General features: G+C 46.9%; 1 protein-coding gene across 5 annotated transcripts in view; it reads left to right on the forward strand.

The window, feature by feature from the left end:
* JAK2 (Janus kinase 2) overlaps positions 1-19,560 on the forward strand; it is a 92,138-nt gene that overhangs the window by 38,827 nt on the left and 33,751 nt on the right. For all 5 annotated transcript variants that reach the window (XM_060268855.1, XM_060268854.1, XM_060268857.1 and 2 more), the window contains 5 exons: positions 12,322-12,445; positions 15,476-15,593; positions 15,931-16,076; positions 16,631-16,952; positions 18,039-18,158. In XM_060268855.1, coding sequence (XP_060124838.1) covers positions 12,322-12,445; positions 15,476-15,593; positions 15,931-16,076; positions 16,631-16,952; positions 18,039-18,158 — 830 coding nt within the window. The remainder of the gene's footprint in view (positions 1-12,321; positions 12,446-15,475; positions 15,594-15,930; positions 16,077-16,630; positions 16,953-18,038; positions 18,159-19,560) is intronic.

Below are 19,560 nucleotides of genomic sequence, written 5' to 3' on the forward strand. Positions count from 1 at the left end.
TTATATAAATAAGATCATCAAACACTTTTGAAACAATTAAACGCGGATGGTTAGACAACGAATTTCAAGAAATTAGTAGCCAAATCAGGATAGTGTCTGTGCAGGTTTGGGGATGGTGCAGTGCGGACCGCCAATGGCGACTTATTTCTACCACCTGACCAACCCGAATCAAAGCAGGTAATACACACTAGTGAGACTGAATGTGCTGCCATCGACAATACTACAGGGGAGATTCCAGAAATTACCGATTGCAGAGAGACCATGTCCCTGTGGACAGAGTTGTATAGAATCGGTTGTGCATGTTCATTTGCACTGCCCCCTCGTATCAGAGAATTGCATCTTAAATTCATTAATCAGTTGGTTATTAGCAGGGAGTGGCATTTAGATTAATGTAAAGAAGCCTTCCTAATGTTGACCCAGGACGGGGATAGGATGGAGATAGTAGCCAGGTTTCTGCAACAAGCAGTGAGGATCCCTGAATGTTGTACAACAGTGTTGTAATTGTTAGATGAGTGGTTTTCTTGTACTGAACCTTTGGGAATGTTGTCTATGTGCCCATAAAGGTTTGAGATTGATTGATTGACCTTTAATGGATGTTACAGGAACTGTTCTCCAGCGGCCAAGATGCGAACACACGAGGATAGCAGGTCTGCCATGATTTATGTTTAACTACTAAACACCCAGGGACCCAGGTGGCGCTGTGGGCTAAACCACTGAGCCTAGGGCTTGCTGATCAGAAGGTCGGCGGTTCGAATCCCTGTGACGGGGTGAGCTCCCGTTGCATGGTCCCAGCTCCTGCCAACCTAGCAGTTCGAAAGCACATCAAAATGCAAGTAGATAAATAGGAACCGCTATAGCAGGAAGATAAACGGCGTTTCCATGTGCTGCTCTGGTTTGCCAGAAGCGGCTTTGTCATGCTGGCCACATGACCTGGAAGCTACACGCCGGCTCCCTCGGCCAATAATGCGAGATGAGCGCGCAACCCCAGAGTCGGTCACGACTGGACCTAATGGTCAGGGGTCCCTTTACCTTACTAAACACCCAAAGGAGACACAAGTCCATTACACGGTTACTTAGGAGATAAAGTCTAAAGCCCACATTATTTTGCAAAGAGGGCCAAACCCGATCTCAGTTTATTGCCCTCACTAGCCGTGAAATTTCACACAGGCACAAGCAAGGATCTGAAACGCTGCTCAGCATTCCGACATGTTGGCTTGAAATACAAGGAGGCTTTTGTCTGTCTCTGTACATAAAGTACGGGTTCTGCACTGCTGTCCCCTCCGTTGAGCTCAGCTAGAGCATTCCAACTGCGAAAAAGAACCACTTGCAAGTTAAATACCCCCAAGATAAATATGCCCAGGACCTCTCAACCAAAGTAGAAGCTGTTTTCATTCCTGGTCTAAAGCTATTTATTACACTCGCATGCATGCGTGAGTCTCCTGTTCTGGAATATGCAGCACTGGAAATAAATTAGCTCAGTTACATAAATGTACAACTGAAAGCAACTTAAATTATTAAAATACCTAAGCAGCAAATGTTCTCCCTAGCTGAACTGAATGGGTAGCATAAAAATAATATGCCAGTGTTGTTTAGTGGTTAAGAATGATGGACCGGGATGACGAGGGTTCAAATCCTTACTCAACCATGAAGCATCTTGGGTGATCTTGGGCCGGTCGCAGTCTCTCAACTTAACCTGGCTCACGGGGTTGTTGTTAGGATAAAATTGAAGGGGAGGAGAACCACTTATGTCACATTAAGCTCCTTTGGGAAAAGGTGAGATATAAATGCAGTAAGGTAAAGGTAAAGGGACCCCTGACAATTAGGTCCAGTCATGACCGACTCTGGGGTTGTGCGCTCATCTTGCATTATTAGCCGAGGGAGCCGGCGTATAGCTTCCAGGTCATGTGGCCAGCATGACAAAGCCGCTTCTGGCAAACCAGAGCAGCACATGGAAACGCCGTTTACCTTCCCACTGTAGCGGTTCCTATTTATCTACTTGCACTTTGACGTGCTTTCAAACTGCTAGGTGGGCAGGAGCAGGGACCGAGCAATGGGAGCTCACCCCGTCGCGGGGATTCAAACCGCCGACCTTCTGATCAGCAAGCCCTAGGCTCAGTGGTTTAACCACAGCGCCACCTGGGTCCCATAAATGCAGTAGGAATCCTAATAATAACAAGAAAAACAATACTATTGGAGGCAGGGGAGTGATTGAGGCCCAGTAAGCAGCAGTCTCTAGGGCTGGGCGATATTTGGTTTTCAACATCGCCAGCTAAACATTGCAATATATATCGATATATCATGATGTCTGAAATAAGGATGGAAGAGGTGAACATGTGGGACTTGACGATACCGTGTTTCCCCCTTTTTAAGGCGTAGTCATATAGTAAGCCATAGCAGGCTTTTAAAGTATTTGTTAAATAGAAGACACCCCCTGAAAATAAGCCATACCTCCGCGCTGCGCGGAGTGAGACCGCTAGCGCCCAGACAGCCAGTGGGACACAGCACACTGGCCGCAGGAGGAGGAGGACGTCTGCCTCTTTTCGGGAGGAGGAGGCAGACACCCAGAACCGGCTGCTGCAGCTGGGCCCGGCGGAGGCGAGGCCACTGCTCGCCCCTGGGGGCTGCGGAGGCAGCTGGGCAGGGACAGCCGGAGCCCAGCCGGGCAGCAGCAGCAGCGGGAGGTGGAGTACGGTGCTGCTGGCCGCGGCATGGAAGCAGGCGCCCGAAGGCGGCGGCTACTGCAGCCCCGACAGAGCGCGCAGCAGTGCCACTCCTCCCGAGGTAGCGGGACCCAGCAGCAGTGCCGTCCTCGTCCTTCCGCTGCTGCGTGACTGGGCTCCAGCTGTCCCCGCCCAGCCTCCTCTGCAACCCCCAGGAACGAGGCGAGCAGCGGCTTGCTTCCACCTGGCCCGGCAGCAGCAGCAACAGCAGCGGGAGGATGAGGACGGCGCTGCTGCTGGGTCCCGCTGCCCCGGGACGAGCGGCGCTGCTGCGCGCTCTGTCGGGGCTGCAGCAGCCGCCGCTTTCGGGCGCCTGCTTCCTCCTGCCGTGGCCAGCAGCAGCACCATACTCGACCTCCCGCTGCTGCTGCTACCCAGCTGGGGTCCGGCTGTCCCCGCCCAGCCTCCTCTGCGACCCCCAGGAACGAGGCGAGCAGCTGGCCCGGCAGCAGCAGCAACAGCAGCGGGAGGATGAGGACGGCGCTGCTCCTGGGTCCCGCTGCCCCGGGACGAGCGGCGCTGCTGCGCGCTCTGTCGGGGCTGCAGCAGCCGCCGCTTTCGGACACCTGCTTCCTCCTGCCGTGGCCAGCAGCACCACCATGCTCGTCCTCCCGCTGCTGCTGCTACCCGGCTGGGGTCCGGCTGTCCCCGCCCAGCCGCCTCCGCAGCCCCCAGGGGCAAGCAGCGGCCTCGCCTCCGCCTGGCCCAGCTGCAGCAGCCGGTTCCGGGCGTCTGCCTCCTCCTCCTGAAGAGAGGCATAGAATCATATGATTCTATGAAAAGAAATGCCCCACGGCATTGGCGGCAATGAGGGGAGGGTCTCTGGGTTGGCTGGGCACGGGAGTTGAGCATGGCGGCCCCAGGAGGAGCGCGGGCAGCGCTGGGCGCACTCCTGGCTCTGACCACGCTCACCGGTGAAAAAGTATGACGCGCGCCCAGCTCCAAAGGTCAAAATGTAGATTGCTTAATTAAAAAAAATAAGACACCCCACCGAAAATAAGCCATAGGCTTATTTTCTTGAGTAAAATAAATATAAGACGGTGTCTTAAAATGTGGGAAACACGGTATTTGGTTTTCAACATCATGATATACCACCAGCTAAACATTGTGATATACCAATAGATCACAATGTCTGGAATAAGGATGGAGCTATGTGCAAGAGGCAGGGGAGAGCTGAGCTGGGAGACTTAATAGGGCTGCAGGAATCAAGAGAAGCCTTGGCTGGCTTCACAGTTTTTTCTCACATTGTGATTTTTACATAGGACAGACACACACCCACACCATGATTCACAATATATTGGCAGGTCAGAAATTATGAAACCGATATCACAATACCGACTTCAAGAGTGACTGGGGAAACCCAGAATGGGGTATTAATAATAATAATAATGATTTATACCCCGCCCATCTGGCTGGGTTTCCAACAGAAAAATAAAACACAGTAATCTATTAAACATTAAAAGCCTCCCTAAACAGGGCTGCCTTCAGATGTCTTCTAAAAGTCTGGTAGTTGTTTTCCTCTTTGACATCTGGTGGGAGGGTGTTCCACAGGGCGGGCGCCACTACCGAGAAGGCCCTCTGCCTAGTTCCCTGCAACTTGGCTTCTCGCAATGAGGGAACCGCCAGAAGGCCACCGGTGCTGGACCTCCGTGTCCAGGCAAAACTATTACAGTGGTACCTCGGTTTACGAACACCTCGGTTTACGAACTTTCGGTTTACGAACTATCCTAACCCGGAAGTTAGTAAACCGAGGTGCCGGAGGTCTACTGAGCGTCCGATGCCTTCGGGGAGGCCGGGCCTTCGCTCCGATGCCTCCTGGAGGCCCGCAGCGAAGGCCCGGCCTCCCCGAAGGCATCGGAGCGAAGGCCAAACCTCCCCAAAGGCATCGGAGCGTCGGATACCTTCGGGGAGGCTGGGCTTCACTCCGATGCCTTTGCGGAGGCCGGGGAGCGTTTCCGCGACTGGGCTGCAGCCGCGAGAGCGGTCCCCGGCCTCCGCAAAGGCATCAGAGCAAAGCCCCAGCCTCCGGAAGGCATCGGAGCCGGGACTTCGCTCCGATGCCTTTGCGGAGGCCGGGGACCGCTTTCGCGGCTCCCCAGCCTCCGCAAAGGCATCGGAGCGAAGTCCCGGCTCCGATGCCTTCCGGAGGCCGGGGAGCGTTTCCGCGACTGGGCTGTGCAGCCGTGAAAGCAGTCCCCGGCTACCGGAAGCCGGGGACCGCTTTCGCGGCTGCACAGCCCAGTCGCGGAAACGCTCCCCAGCCTCCGGAAGGTATCGGAGTGGCTTCGCTCCAATGCCTTTGCGGAGGCCGGGGAGCACTTTCGCGACGCTCCCCAGCCTCCGCAAAGGCATCGGAGCGAAGTCCCGGCTCCGATGCCTTCCGGAGGCCGGGGAGCGTTTCCGCGACTGGGCTGTGCAGCCGCGAAAGCAGTCCCCGGCAACCGGAAGCCAGGGACCGCTTTCGCAGCTGCACAGCCCAGTCGCGAAAGTGCTCCCCGGCCTCTGCAAAGGCATCGGAGCGGCTTCGCTCCGATGTCTTTGCGGAGGCCGGGGAGCACTTTCGCGACGCTCCCCAGCCTCCGGAAGGCATCGGAGCCGGGACTTCGCTCCGATGCCTTCCAGAGGCCGGGGAGCGTTTCCGCGACTGGGCTGTGCAGCCGCGAAAGCGGTCCCCGGCTTCCGGTAGCCGGGGACTGCTTTCGCGGCTGCACAGCCCAGTCGCGGAAACGCTCCCCGGGCTCCGGAAGGCATCGGAGCTGGGACTTCGCTCCGATGTCTTTGCGGAGTCCGGGGACCGCTTTCGCGGCTCCCCGGCCTCCGCAAAGGCATCGGAGCGAAGTCCCAGCTCTGATGCCTTCCAGAGGCTGGGGCTTTGCTCCGATATCTTTGCGGAGGCCGGGGATCGCTTTCGCGGCTGCAGCCCAGTCGTGGAAACGCTCCCCGGCCTCCGCGAAGGCATCGGAGCAAAGCGGTTAATCCGTTCTAGGGGGTGTTTTTCCTCGTCTAGAACGGATTAATCAACTTCCCATTACTTTCAATGGGAAAGTTCACTTCGGTTTACGAACACTTCGGTTTATGAACAGACTTCTGGAACCAATTGTGTTCGTAAACCGAGGTTCCACTGTATTATTATTATTCAGACTGGTTTTGCCCAGCCCTAGTCATCTCTCTGTAAAGAAAATCATTCATCAGTGTAATAATAAATAGGATCAATCTATCTTCCCCTACATTTTGGCTTTGTGACGAGCAGATTCAGCTCAGTACACATAGCAGCAACGTGTCAAAAGCAGAATGCAGCACCTTGTCTGAATTTAAACTGGCAGAAAACTGCAACAAAAGGCAAATTTTGGGCACACCTGCAGCTTTTTTTTTACACCTCTGCAATTTCTGTGTGTGCTGGCAACCATGATAGCTGAACATAATGTAAGACAATCATCCCTGTACTGAAATTTATTTAGAACTTGTTAAGCTACTGTAAGTAACAACCCAGCCTGTGAAATGACAGCAATATGGAAGGAAGTATTTATGGATGGAACTGTAAATTCAGTATTTTCAGGATTTGAGATGTGAGCAACAGAAGAATGTAGAGATTGGACTTTGGAAGCTTAGGAACTAAATGTACAGCCGTACCTTGGTTTTCGAATGCCTTGTTACTCGAACGTTTTGGCTCCCAAATGCTACAAACCTGGAAGTGAGTGTTCCAGTTTGTGAACGTTTTTTGGAAGCCGAACACCTGACGAGGCTTCCACGGGTTCTGATTGAGTGCAGGAAGTTCCTACAACCAATTTTAAGCTGTGCCTTGGTTTTCGAACGTTTTCGGAAGTAGAACGGACTTCCAGAACGGATTCCATATGAGAAACAAGGTACGACTGTAGATGTGTTTTAATGCAGCTACTAAGAGGGGAAAACATCAGGGAAAGGAGGGACATGAAGTCAAGAAGAAAATGTGCAACCCAAAAAATGATACACATGATTGGAGTTATGTAATAATTTGGAAGGTTTAATAAAAATGATTATTTGAAAAATGCTTGCAATACTAATAACACCCAATTTTCAACTGTATGCAATGGGTGTGTATGTAAACAACCAGCCCAAAATCTGTACTGCACTTAGAAGGTTTTAGATTTGGCTATCAGTCCACAGAGCAGAAATGCATTCTGGTGCTAAGATTATCCATCTGGGATGACAGCTGAGTCAGACAGGGGATTAAGATGTGTCTGTGACCTCTAGCATTCTTGCCATCTTTTCCCACAGCCAGAAAGTTTCACTTACAGTTTTCCACAGTAATTGCCAGAGCTGGAAAATCTTGCTTTTCTGTCGCTAACCTTCCTATCTGGGTTAACACCTGCTGCCAAAAGGGTAAATCACCTAAACCCCTTCTGCTTTTTTTTTAAAAGTGGTTTTTGTTCTTGCTCACGGAAAGCTCAAGCTGCAGACAAATTGGGTTCCTCTTGAAATCTCTGCGAAGTAAGATTGCCGTGTTCCCTATTGCTCACCTTCGTATGCAAGGAAAAGTAGTGCTTTAATCGAGATTAGGTAGAGTATTTAGCAAATGATGATGCAGTTTAGTGAACAACGCCCTTCCAGAATGCATAACGGTGGCCCTTCGAAAAAATAAAGCCAGGTTGTTTCAGGAGGCACTGCAGAGTAGAGCTGGGCGATGTTACGATTAATTGTCTGAAACCGGTATGATGTTCAAACTGTGATACCGGTTTCAAACTTTTTGAGCTGGCCCACAGCTGGTGGCCGGGAAGCCAAGATGTAGGGCCAGCTCAAGTTGCCTTTATCAGCTGTGAGATGGGCAGTTTATGGGTTTCTCAGCTGATCAAGCCTCCTGCAAACTGAAGTGGGGGCCAGCTTGTTTAAACTGCTCCTCTGAGGGGCCGGCAGTCTCAGGGGCCGGCAGGAGCCTGCCCGCCCTTGTCCCCATATAGCTGCTGCCTGTGGGAGCCAGAACGGTGTGGGGGGCTCGTTCAACTTAGTGAGCTGGGCAAGTCCCCATACCTCTTTGGCTCGTGTATCCAGGAGCTTCTGGAGCAACGGAACAGCGTGACGGGAACCAGAGCGCACGGAAATGCCGTTTACCTTCCCGCCGCGGCGGTTCCTATTTATCTACTTGCACTGGTGTGCTTTCAAACTGCTAGGTTGGCAGGAGCTGGGACAGAGCAACGGGAGCTCATTCCGTCATGGGGAATCGAACCGCCGATCTTCTGATCGGCAAGCCCAAGAGGTTCAGTGGTTTGGATCACAGCGCCACCCGTATGTCATGGCAGAAGTGTAGGGACTGGGATAAACAGTGAGGATCAGAGTATTGCATTAGTTCCCTTCCATTCTGGTGCTTTTAGTCTTTCTGAAATGCATTAGTTTTTATGATTATTCATTATCTACAGTACTTACATTTTGAAATGACTGCGGAACGGCTGGAGTTCATGGGAGTGCAACAAAGGTGTATGAGGAAAGGATAAATGCACCTTTTTGTGTTGGTTATGGAAAATCCCCGGTGTGACACCAGCCTTTCCCACATAATCCATAGCCCCAAATACCTGTATTTTACACTCTTCTATACAAATAGATGTAGGCTGCTTTGTAAAAATGACAGGAAATTACATCAAACGTTCATCCTGAATCATTATTTCTTCATCAGGTTTGTAAAGAGTCCAGCTTGCTTATTACAACATGAAATTTCAACATATTTCTGCAAATAATAAATATGAATTGCTGGTTAAGGCTGAATTGTTCCTTGGCCATTGTTCTCGGGTGTTTTTAGAGAAGGCAAATAAGCTTTTTGTTTCAAATGGAAAGCTGTTAAGCTAACCAATCTCACGTTGCTTTAAAGCTGGGACTTTCCATATATTTGAAACCACCAGCTGCCAAACTCCAGTCCAGACAAATGTCGGCTCATTCTGCCGTTCCGTTGGCACCGAGAGAGGTGCTTCATTAAAGCTTCATCTCTCTCTCGTTATGCTTGAATGCTGTTCTGCCAAATTGATGTCCAAAGTGACTCACAAATGAGTCACCTTTTGCTTAGCAAGTGATTGCTGCAATATGTGAAGACTGGTTCTATACAAACAGAAGCTGTTGAATGTTTTGCTTTGCTTTGGTGGAGCATATCTGGGGGTTTCTACCCTAAGAGGAGCTGCTCTTTCCCCAGGCAAGGTCAAGCAGAGTTCTCACGGTGACATTCTCCCATCTTCTGTTGTGTATCTTTTCTTAGCCATGTCTTCAACCTTGTATATATTAATCCATTCAGAGCAGGAGTCCCAAACTAAGGCTCGGGGGCCGGATGCGGCCCAAATACCTTCTAAATCTGGCCCGCGGATGGTCTGGGAATCTTTTTTTTAAAAAAGCATTTTATTAAATTTTCCAATTAAACACATCTCACAAATAACAAAACAAGACAAACACAACATAAACACAACATTTTTCTGTTAAACATCTTCTCAATTGTTACAATTCTCTTTGCTCTGCCGAGCTTTGACTTCCCTCCCTCCCCCCAGTCGGTTTTTTTGTCCATTCCTGTCTTACAGTTTCTTTATTCCTCTATCTAAAGTCAATTCGTAGGATTTATTTCAATCCTGCGAGTGTCTTTAAACTTCTACAGTTCTTCTCCATATAGTCCACAAATTTACTCCATTCCTTTTGGAACTTTGACTCTCCCTGGTTTCGGATCCTGCTAGTCAGTCTTGCTAATTCCGCATAATCCATCATTTTTGTCTGCCACTCTTCAATCGTCGGTAACTCCTGAGTCTTCCATTTTTGGGCTAATAAAGTTCTAGCCGTGGTTGTCGTGTACATAAATAATACTTGGTCCTCTTTCACAATCTCGTGTCCTATAAGTCCTAATAAAAAGGCTTCAGGTTTTTTGGGAAAGCATATTTAAAAATCTTTTTCAGTTCGTTGTATAGCATTTCCCAAAAACTTTTAATTTTATCGCATGCCCACCACATATGATAAAATTCACCATCCTTCTCTTTACATTTCCAGCAAGTTTTACTACTCATCCTATACATCTTGGCTAATTTTACTGGTGTTAAAATACCATCTATACATCATATTCAAAACATTTTCTTTCAAGACAGTGCATGCAGTAAACTTCAATGTTTGATTCCATAATTTCAAGATGGTCTGGGAATCAGCATGTTTTTACATGAGTAGAATGTGTCCTTTTATTTAAAATGTGTCTCTGGGTTATTTGTGGGGCATAGGAATTTGTTCATTTCCCCCCCCCCAAAAAAATATAGTCCGGCCCCCCACAAGGTCTGAGGGACAGTGGACCGGCCCCCTGCTGAAAAAGTTTGCTGACCCCTGATCTAGAGCCATAGTCTTCAAAACACAAGGAGACAGAAGTTACACAAAAGTGCTGTTGTCTCTCATCACATTGCCTGAGCCAGTCTGCAGAGCACTTGTGCTTAAAAGCAACCTTTCTCCCTCCTCTATATGACATCCTTTTATATATTTGAACATGGTTATCATATCACCCCTTAACCTTCTCTTCTCCAGGCTAAACATACCCAGCTCCCTAAGCCGTTCCTCATAAGGCATCGTTTCCAGGCCTTTGACCATTTTGGTTGCCCTCTTCTGGACACGTTCCAGCTTATCAGTATCCTTCTTGAACTGTGGTGCCCAGAACTGGACACAGTACTCCAGGTGAGGTCTGACCAGAGCAGAATACAGTGGTACTATTACTTCCCTTGATCTAGATGCTATACTCCTATTGATGCAGCCCAGAATTGCATTGGCTTTTTTAGCTGCTGCATCACACTGCTGACTCATGTCAAGTTTGTGGTCTACCAAGACTCCTAGATCCTTTTCACATGTACTGCTCTCAAGCCAGGTGTCTCCCATCCTGTATTTGTGCCTTTCATTTTTTTTGCCCAAGTGTAATACTTTACATTTCTCCTTGTTAAAATTCATCTTGTTTGCTTTGGCCCAGTTGTCTAATCTGTTAAGGTCATTCTGAAGTGTGATCCTGTCCTCTGGGGTGTTAGCCACCCCTCCCAATTTGGTGTCATCTGCAAACTTGCTCAGGATGCCCTCAAGCCCATTGGGTTCTTTGGTGGTGGTGGTGAAACGGTGTGCGGTGGGTCAGGCATAGAAGGCGGAGAAGGAGGGACGGGAGCGGCAGTGGGGCTCGGGCAGCGCGATGCCTCCCTTCCCATCGGAGCAGCCCCAATCCCATTCCTACTTGCATGCAAGCAAGACGGGGTGGGGATCCCTCAGCTGGGAAGGGAGGCTTCCTGTTGCCTAACTGAGATATCCCTGCCCCCTCCTGCTTGCACGCAAGCTCTGATAGGCAGCCTGAAGCCTCCCTTCGCAGCTTAGTTGCTGGGGTCAGGGAAGGTGGAGGCAGCCTGGAAGCTGCATCTTAGAGCCCCTGCACCACCATCCTATGGGGACTTCCGAGCAGCTCCTGAAGCCAGCCAGAGCCAACTGCTCCGAGCTGCTGAGACAGCCGCTGCTGCGTTTCCCGGGGACATTAGATGAAATCCGGGGACATTCCGGGGATGGAATTTGTCTGGGGACATATTCGCAAATCTGGGGACTGTCCCCTGGAAACTGGGGTGTCTGGTAACCCTAGGCTACTTCACACTTTGCTCTTCCTGTGTGCACTCACAACCTCCTTTCCACAATGCACACGACTGTAACCAGGTGAGTAAAACTGAACTGGGTTGTATGTTGATAGGCTTTCCCCAAACTTGGATCTCCAGCTGTTTTTGGACTACAAAGCCCATCATCCCTAGCTATCAGGACCAGTGGTCAGGGATGATGGGCGTTGTAGTAGAAAAAAACCCACCAGCTGGAGATGCAAGTTTGGGAAACGCTTGCTATTGTTTGCTATGGTTTTTTTTTTAACTTACTTTAATGCCTCTTGTAAGGATCCTGCCTTGGTATGATTGTATACTGAAAAACAGGATATATATATATTTAAAGAAGATGAATAAATGTGCAAATGTTCAAGTTAATTTGGATGCGCAGAAGATATTGAAAACAAATTTAAGGAACCGCAGAAAGAGGGGAGTGGAAGTCAAGTTTTGAAATGTCAAAATGAATGTAAAATTAGTGAGATGCATAAAACTAGTGAAATGTATAAACTTGAAAGGTATAAATAAATAAACAAAATCAAGAAAAAGAAAAACAGGATATAAATAACCTTTTGTAAACCTCTCTGCAAGATCCATCCTAATAGTGGTATAAAATACCTTAAACAAACAAAAACAAGCAAAGAATTGTTCTAGTTGGGTGTTGGAGCTGTTACAAGTATTTCAAAAGCAGATGTTCTGTTTACTGAAGCATGTCTTGGAATGGGTACCACATTAAGGGATGAACAGGCCTACCTCAGCCCTCTTTCTGCAGTGTTATAACTACCGGTATTTATTGTATTGGCGTTGTCTGTTGCTTTAACCGAACCAAATTCAGTGTGATCTGAATGTTTTCTTTTCCTAAGCTTTTCCCATGGCAACCTCTTCATAACCTAAAATCCAAATGAAAGTATTAAACCCCTGCGGGTGTGGCAAGTACAACAACTGCTTAGCAGCAGCACCTTTTCAACGCAGGAAACAGATCTCGCAAATAAAACATCTTCGTCCTTTCTTTTCCTTAGGTATCTTGCCGGTGTACCATAACATGTTTGCACTAATGAACCAGACGGATAGATGCTGGTATCCTCCGAACCACACCTTCCAAGTAGAGGGATCAGCCAGTCTCACTGTTCTCTACCGGATAAGGTTAATATCTTAGCTTGTACAGTATTTGTTTAAATCAAAATGGTTTTTGTTTAATCAGATTTCTCTTAAAGGAATATAGCGTAGGTTGAAATGATTGTTTAATTTCCTATGGCTTTTTTAAATTTCCATTTAATTATCAGAGGGGTTCATAATAGGAATAACGCTCTTTGTCCATACATTTTACAGTCAGTTTTATTCCATGTGTGTTTTATGGAGGTTAAAGCAAATGCGCATGAAGTCGGGGACAGACCCCTGAAAGCTGACGGACTCACATGGTGACCACTTTTACTCCTCCTTGAAGTAAACTTGATTATCTATTTTATTTAAACCCAGAGCTATTTAATTAATTTGATGGGCCCATTTATAAAAAATAATTTCAGTGGAATGTTCTCTTCTTCTGTTTCTTCTTCAAATAAATGGATTGTAATGCAATTACTGTACAATTCTAAGCATGTAGGTGTGAGTGTTTATTTCCAGGTATGCATGTATGAGGTTGCAGCATTTTGTTTCTGGAAATAAGCAGTTGTTTCTGAACAATGGCTGCATTTCAACTGTGTCCTAGCAACCAAGGCATTCCCATTGCTCTAGTCATATAACCATTTTGCATATATTTCCAGAATGTAAAACATCTGCGGATCAGTGTGTGTACTTCTGTAGTCTAGAAAAATTCCCATTGAGTAGCCCCCATCTTAAGGATCAGTGTACCACAGTGCGACTTGCCATCACACACATAAAGGAGATTTTAAAACCATTTTGCCATAATGTTTCTGGGGAGGCCAAGCTGCCTGTTCCTTTATGTCATCGTGTCAGCCAATGATGAGGGTAGGAGTTTCGGGAAACTTGCCAGAGTCCATAAAATACATAGATACAGGCTTTGTTCAGAAGCGTATGTACCATGCCTGACAATTGTCTCGAAAGAGCTGCTTCTTCCTTCTCCTCTCCCAACTAAGCCATGCTTCCTAAAATGGAGATTGCATGATGCACAAGAAAGTATACATTTACTACAAAAGAGACACAAAACTTTTGATTCTTAAGACGAATGTGTCTTGTGATCTGATGGTGACTCGCAAGATGAATTCGTTTTGTGAAAAATTCGTCTTGCGAATCGCGGTTTCCCATAGGAATGAATTGAAATTTAATTAATGCGTTCCTATGGGCAAAAAAAGAAATTTCAGTGCATTCCTATGGGAAACTGCGATTTGCAAGACGAATTTTTCGCAAAACGAATTGACTCGTGGAATGAATTAAATTTGTCTTGCGAGGCACCACTGTACCTGTTTCAGACTCAATACATCCACAATGTATTGCCAGCTCAAAATGCCCTCAGACCGCAAAGGCACAGGCAGGAAGACAGAGCCTGAGAAGGTGCTTGCCTTGAACCTACACAGACTCCATCCTCCTGAGTGCCTCCAGCATCATCCAGGTGGGTGGGCTGCCACTTCCTCCTTGTTGGTCACTCCTGGAGTGACAGACAGACTGACTGAGTGGAAAGAGGCAGACCTCCCAATCAGGCGAAGGTGGAGGCAGGCAGGTGGACGGAGCGTGAGAAGGTTGCTGGTGAGTACCTTCCCTGCGTGCACCTTTGAAGAAGCCGCTCTCTCCCCCCGCCCCTGGGCTCACACGAGCCAGAGCAGTTTGAGGGCTCACTCAGCTGTAGGGCTGGGTGATGTATCTCAGCTGTTTAAGGTGGGGAGGAAGAAGCAGCCGAGATACATTTCAGGCATCACAATATATCCATAGATCGAGAAATTTAGTTGCTGAGATATCACGATGTTGAAAACCACATATCGCCCAGCCCTCCTTTCTGTGCTGCCCTGCTCTGACAATGTGTTGGAACTACAAGAATCCCTGAACAGGAAGCCATGGCATATGGCATATGAGCAGCCCCAAATTTTACTCATCGCAGTAGGGCAGGCCACAAGTGCCCAGGAATCCAGACTTTCATAGAACCAGCTGCATTTGCCTGCCTGTGATCTGACGTAGTACTTTGCAAACTCTAGAAGATAAGGCTCTAAAACAGGCATAGGCAACCTTGGCCCTCCAGATGTTTTGGGACTACAATTCCCATCATCCCTGACCACTGGCCCTGTTAGCTAGGGATGATGGGAGTTGTAGTCTGAAAACATCTGGAGGGCCGAGGTTGCCTATGCCTGCTCTAAAAATTAGCAAATTTATTTAGTAGTGGTTGTAAAGCATGAATGCGTCACGCACATGTAAGTCCCAGAGGCAGTTGCAGACAATTCCAGGGAATTGTGCTCCTTTTGTGACTTCACTCCTTCAGAGTCATACCAGAATAAAGAGGGGGAAGGGAGGAGGCAGAGAAGTCAGTGCAGTGCAAATACGCCAGCAGGAGCACCAGATTGCCTCTGCCAATGCGTTTGCACCACTGCTCCCTTGCCTCTCCCACTCCCCATCCTGGTATTCAGGAGCAACTTGGCTGGAGGGAAGCCAGGGAAGCAGTGCCCCCCTACTGCCCCATTCACTACTATCTAAAGGCCACTGCTGAAGCTAAGTAGTTCTGGGTCTGGTCGGTGTCTCAATGGGCGGTTGTACATCACTCTGGGTTTTGAGATGGAAGAAAGGTCAGATAGAAACATAAGAGGTGGGGCGGGGGAATGAGTGGTGGTACTTGACCAGTAAATTGGCTATGAGTTTTGATGTTTGGTTATTTGCTGGCTAAATACCTACTCCAGTGAAGATGGCTCATTTCACGCTGGAAACTAACCTGGCCTTGTCAGGCTCTTGCTTGGCTTTAAGAAGCACTAGTCATATATTGGTTCTGTGAATTGTTGGCCTTTGAGGGTTTTAAAAAACCAACAGTTGGCCCAATTGTTGCAGTATTTACCCTATAAATACCCGAAACTCACTATTTGAAAACATAATTTGAATTTAGTGGCAATATGAACTTGTGTGAAGGTATTCAAAGCCCTTGCCCTTTAAGCAGCCTGAATTTCATTAAACAACATGTTTCTAACATGTGTGGTCTTGGCTGCAAAAGCGCTGATACGACGTGTCTTTGCTTCTTAACAGGTTTTATTTCCCACACTGGTATTGTAACAGCAATGTGCGAGCATTTCGGTACGGTGTTTCCCGAGGTGCAGAGAGTCCTGTCCTTGATGACATTGTCATGTCTTATTTGTTTGCTCAGGTAAAATTTTGACAACGTATTATTTGGGTATGGATGTTATTTGGCTCTTCTGTGCGTTTTTACTGCTGGAAAATGAATGTCTTCATCCCAATATGGATAATTTCACAGGAATAATAACAATAATATGCAGTTATCCTGTGAAATGAAAATACAACAGCCTTGAGAGCCAGCACCAAAGTGTTGATTCCCCTTTGAGATCTGAGCTGATTTCTTTGTTCAAATTAAGTTCAGAGTTGATTCAATAGAAGACAACTCAAGCTGCGATGAAAATAAATGAAAAGAGCAGTAGGCAAAATTCATCAGAATTTCTGTGCCTTCGGGTTTTTTTTGCCTCCAGTGGCGGGAAGACTTTGTCCATGGCTGGGTGAAGATGCCTGTTACTCATGAAACACAAGAAGAATGTCTTGGCATGGCTGTTCTTGATATGATGAGGATGGCCAAAGAAAAGGACCAAACCCCATTAGGCATCTACAATTCTATGAGGTAACTCTCTTTGCGACTACTTCTTCTTCTGCAGCTGTGCGAGTGGAGGAGGGGAGGTGGAGGCAGGAAAGCACAAAACGGAAGTTAGGATCCAAACCATTATTATTTTTATTGCCTGTTACTCCACCTCTTTTTCAAGGAACTGGTTTCCAGTTCATGGCTTCCCCCCCCTCCCCCATTTTAAGATTAGGCTGAGAGATGGCCCACGGTGATCCAGTCAACTTGACGGCACAGCAAGAGTTTGAACTTGGATAAGGCATTTGCAGATCCGAGCAAGTTGCCGCGTGCTCCATTTCACCAGATGTGACATCCCCTCTTTTATACAGCCTGGTGGTTCCTAGTTCTGGTCATTGCAGAGAGAAAGTTTGAGGGTGCAAACCCCGATGTCACCAGCGGAATTTGCCTCCTGGTTTTCTGTCCCACTTGCTCATAAGTTCAAAGATTTTGGGATTTAGGACTTACCTGATAGTTGCTTTTGCATCTTCTGTAGAAGAAGAATACCACCAGCCCCCTTTGATATTTCGCCACTCACTTGGTTGTCTTTGTGTTCACAGCTACAAGATGTTTTTGCCAAAATGCATCAGGGAAAAAATCCAGGATTATCACATTCTGACGCGAAAGAGGATCAGATACAGGTTCCGCAGATTTATTCAGCAGTTTGGCCAGTGCAAAGCAACCGCCAGAAACTTGAAACTGAAATATCTCATAAATCTGGAGACCCTCCAGTCTGCCTTTTATTCAGAAGTGTTTGAAGTGAAGGAGCCTGGTAGAGAGCCTTCGGGGGAAGAGAGTTTTGCAACCATTGTTATATCCGGAAACGGTGGCATTCAGTGCTCAAGAGGGAAGCACAAAGAGAGTGAGACGCTGGCAGAACAGGTAATCTCAAATAACATTCTTCTATATTTTGTTACTATGAAAGCTTCAAGAATACCACTGGAACCAGAATGATTTGGTTCCATCAATAGAATGCTTACTGGCCAAGTAGAAATTCACATTGTACAGTCAGTTGAAAGTATTGTGGCAAGTACTTTGCAGGAAAAGGTACGCAGAATATAAATGGTGAGAGAGGAATGGGAGGCTGGTTTAAGTTTCTGTAGGTTTTTAGTGCACACCCAGTTCTTTTCTGTGGCTTGGGCAATGCAGGTTCCCAATCCTTTAGTATCAACGCAGACTGTAGTTCCTATTGGTTTTTATTTGTGCCTAGCGCTGAACGGGATTTCAACCAAGTCTTTTTAAGATTACTAGTCTTCCTGTCGTGGAAATAATTTAGATTAGCAGTAGATGTGCCTGAGAAGTAAAGACTGCCATTCTCTGTCCTGCAGTGGTGTTAGAGGAGGATAATAAATTGACAGATCATTATTTTTTTGAATGATCATTATTTTTTTTAAATGCATGGTGGTACACAATTAACTCAACTGATAAAATATTTCCTTTCTAGGTGCTTTATAGACTGTAGGTTGGGTTCAGCAAAGGGGGATTTTCTCTTGAGTGTTCTGGATTTTGCTGCGTATGATGATTCTTATCTAAACAGAGATCAGCAAACTTGAGTAATGCTGTCTGTGCACACAGATGGTAGCCTTCTTAGAAATAAGACCCCAATCCTGCTCTGCAATCTGTGCAGTTGTCAAGGTTAGCCTTTCATCAGTTTATTCTGAACATCATTGCATAGAGAGGGATTTTTCCCTTGGGAAACTCTTCCCTTGAAGGTCTGCCTGATTCAGAGGCTGGTAGCTTGTGGTAAAGATGTAAAAACCAAGAATTTAGCTGCCATTAATAAACATTGTGAAAGGGGAGTGGAGAAGGCTCAAACTTATTTTTCTGGCAGGAAAGGATGTTTCTTACTACCTCAGAATCAGGCTATTGAGAATAATGTTACAATTGCTCTGTTCCAGTTGATGGCTAGAAGGTTGATTAAACACTCAAAAAGAATCCGTTTCCTAATAAAGCAACATCTTTTCGCAGGAAATACAGACCTATTGCGATTTTCCCGACATTATCGATGTCAGTATTAAGCAAGCCAGCCAGGAAGGTTCTGGCGAGAATAGAATTGTAACCATTCACAAGCAAGACAGCAAGAATTTGGTAAGAGTGGCTTTCCCCTTTGATTACCTTACATTTCTGTGCATTACTTGTCTAAACAAATTGGATTTGTTGCTCTGCGTTGTTTGCATATCTGCCATGCTGGACCATTAGGCAAGTAAGTTAGACTGTGACTTTCACAGAATGTAGCAAAAGCAACCTGTGTGTTCTTAAAGACAACAACCCTCCTGTTCCGTTTTGAGGCAACGACACCATAAGCCTTGGCTTTCCTCATGCATTTTGCACAGGAAACGATTAAACTTGAATGAGTATATATCTCCCATTCATTTGAGATTCCTAGCTGTAGTCATTAACCACAGAAGAACGATGTAAGTACAGACATGTGCAACAAATCATAGCCTATCAGATGCTCCTTCTCCATCTGCTGAGATTGGGAGGGCATCTCAAACTCACATGCTCGATCCAGTCTCCTTCCCGGCAGGAAGAAGGCAGTGATTCCACATGGAGATCATACATATATTTGAGCATGGTATCTCTTAGCAGAGTCCCAGTTTTCTCCCCGTGGTAAAGACTGTGGCAGAGCATGCAGCTTAGAAACATTCTCCTGAAATATCTGCACATAAGGAGGTAGTGGAGTCCTATTCAGTTCTATCTAGCCTGAGAACCATGATTGTCTGTTTCTCCCCACACGATGGCACATTTACATAATTTTGAAACATGGTGGAAGACAGATTTTTCCCCTTCATTCTTTGTTAGACAAACCTTACTAAAAATCTAATATGTGTGGTTTGTTGTTGTTGTTTTTTAATCCCCCTTAGGCTGTAGGGCTGGGCAATATCTGGTTTTCAACATTATGATATACAGTGGTACCTCTACTTACGGACTCGATCCGTTCCGGGGTGCCATCCACACCCCGAAAAGTCTGTAACTAGAGCACCACTTCTGCACACACACGCAGCGCGATAGAGCTCTTCTGCGCATGTGCGAAGCCCGCAAAACGCTTCTGCACACACGCACACACGGTGAAGTATACACTTCCGGGTTTGCCATCTTTGCAAGCCGAAAAGACGCAACATGAACCTAACCCAACAGAAGGTACAGTATGACTGTATATCACCAGCTAAACATCGTGATATACTGATATATCACAATGTCTGAAATAAGGATGGAGCTATGTAGAGGTATTGGCTGGCTTCATAGTTTTCCCCACTTTGTGATTTTTGTGCATGTGCGCACACACACACACACACACACACACACACACACACACCACAGTTTGTGATATATTGCCAGGTCAAAAATTACGAAATCACAATATGGAATTCAAACCTGTTTTGGATGATATATGGATATATCGCCCAGCCCTATTAGGTTGTAAACCTGTGAGCAGAAAGTGCAGTGGGTCAGCAGGCTTTTTTTCATTATATGTAGTTCTGACATCTTC

Source organism: Zootoca vivipara, chromosome 16 (assembly GCF_963506605.1).
Source record: "Zootoca vivipara chromosome 16, rZooViv1.1, whole genome shotgun sequence".
NCBI lineage: Eukaryota > Metazoa > Chordata > Lepidosauria > Squamata > Lacertidae > Zootoca > Zootoca vivipara.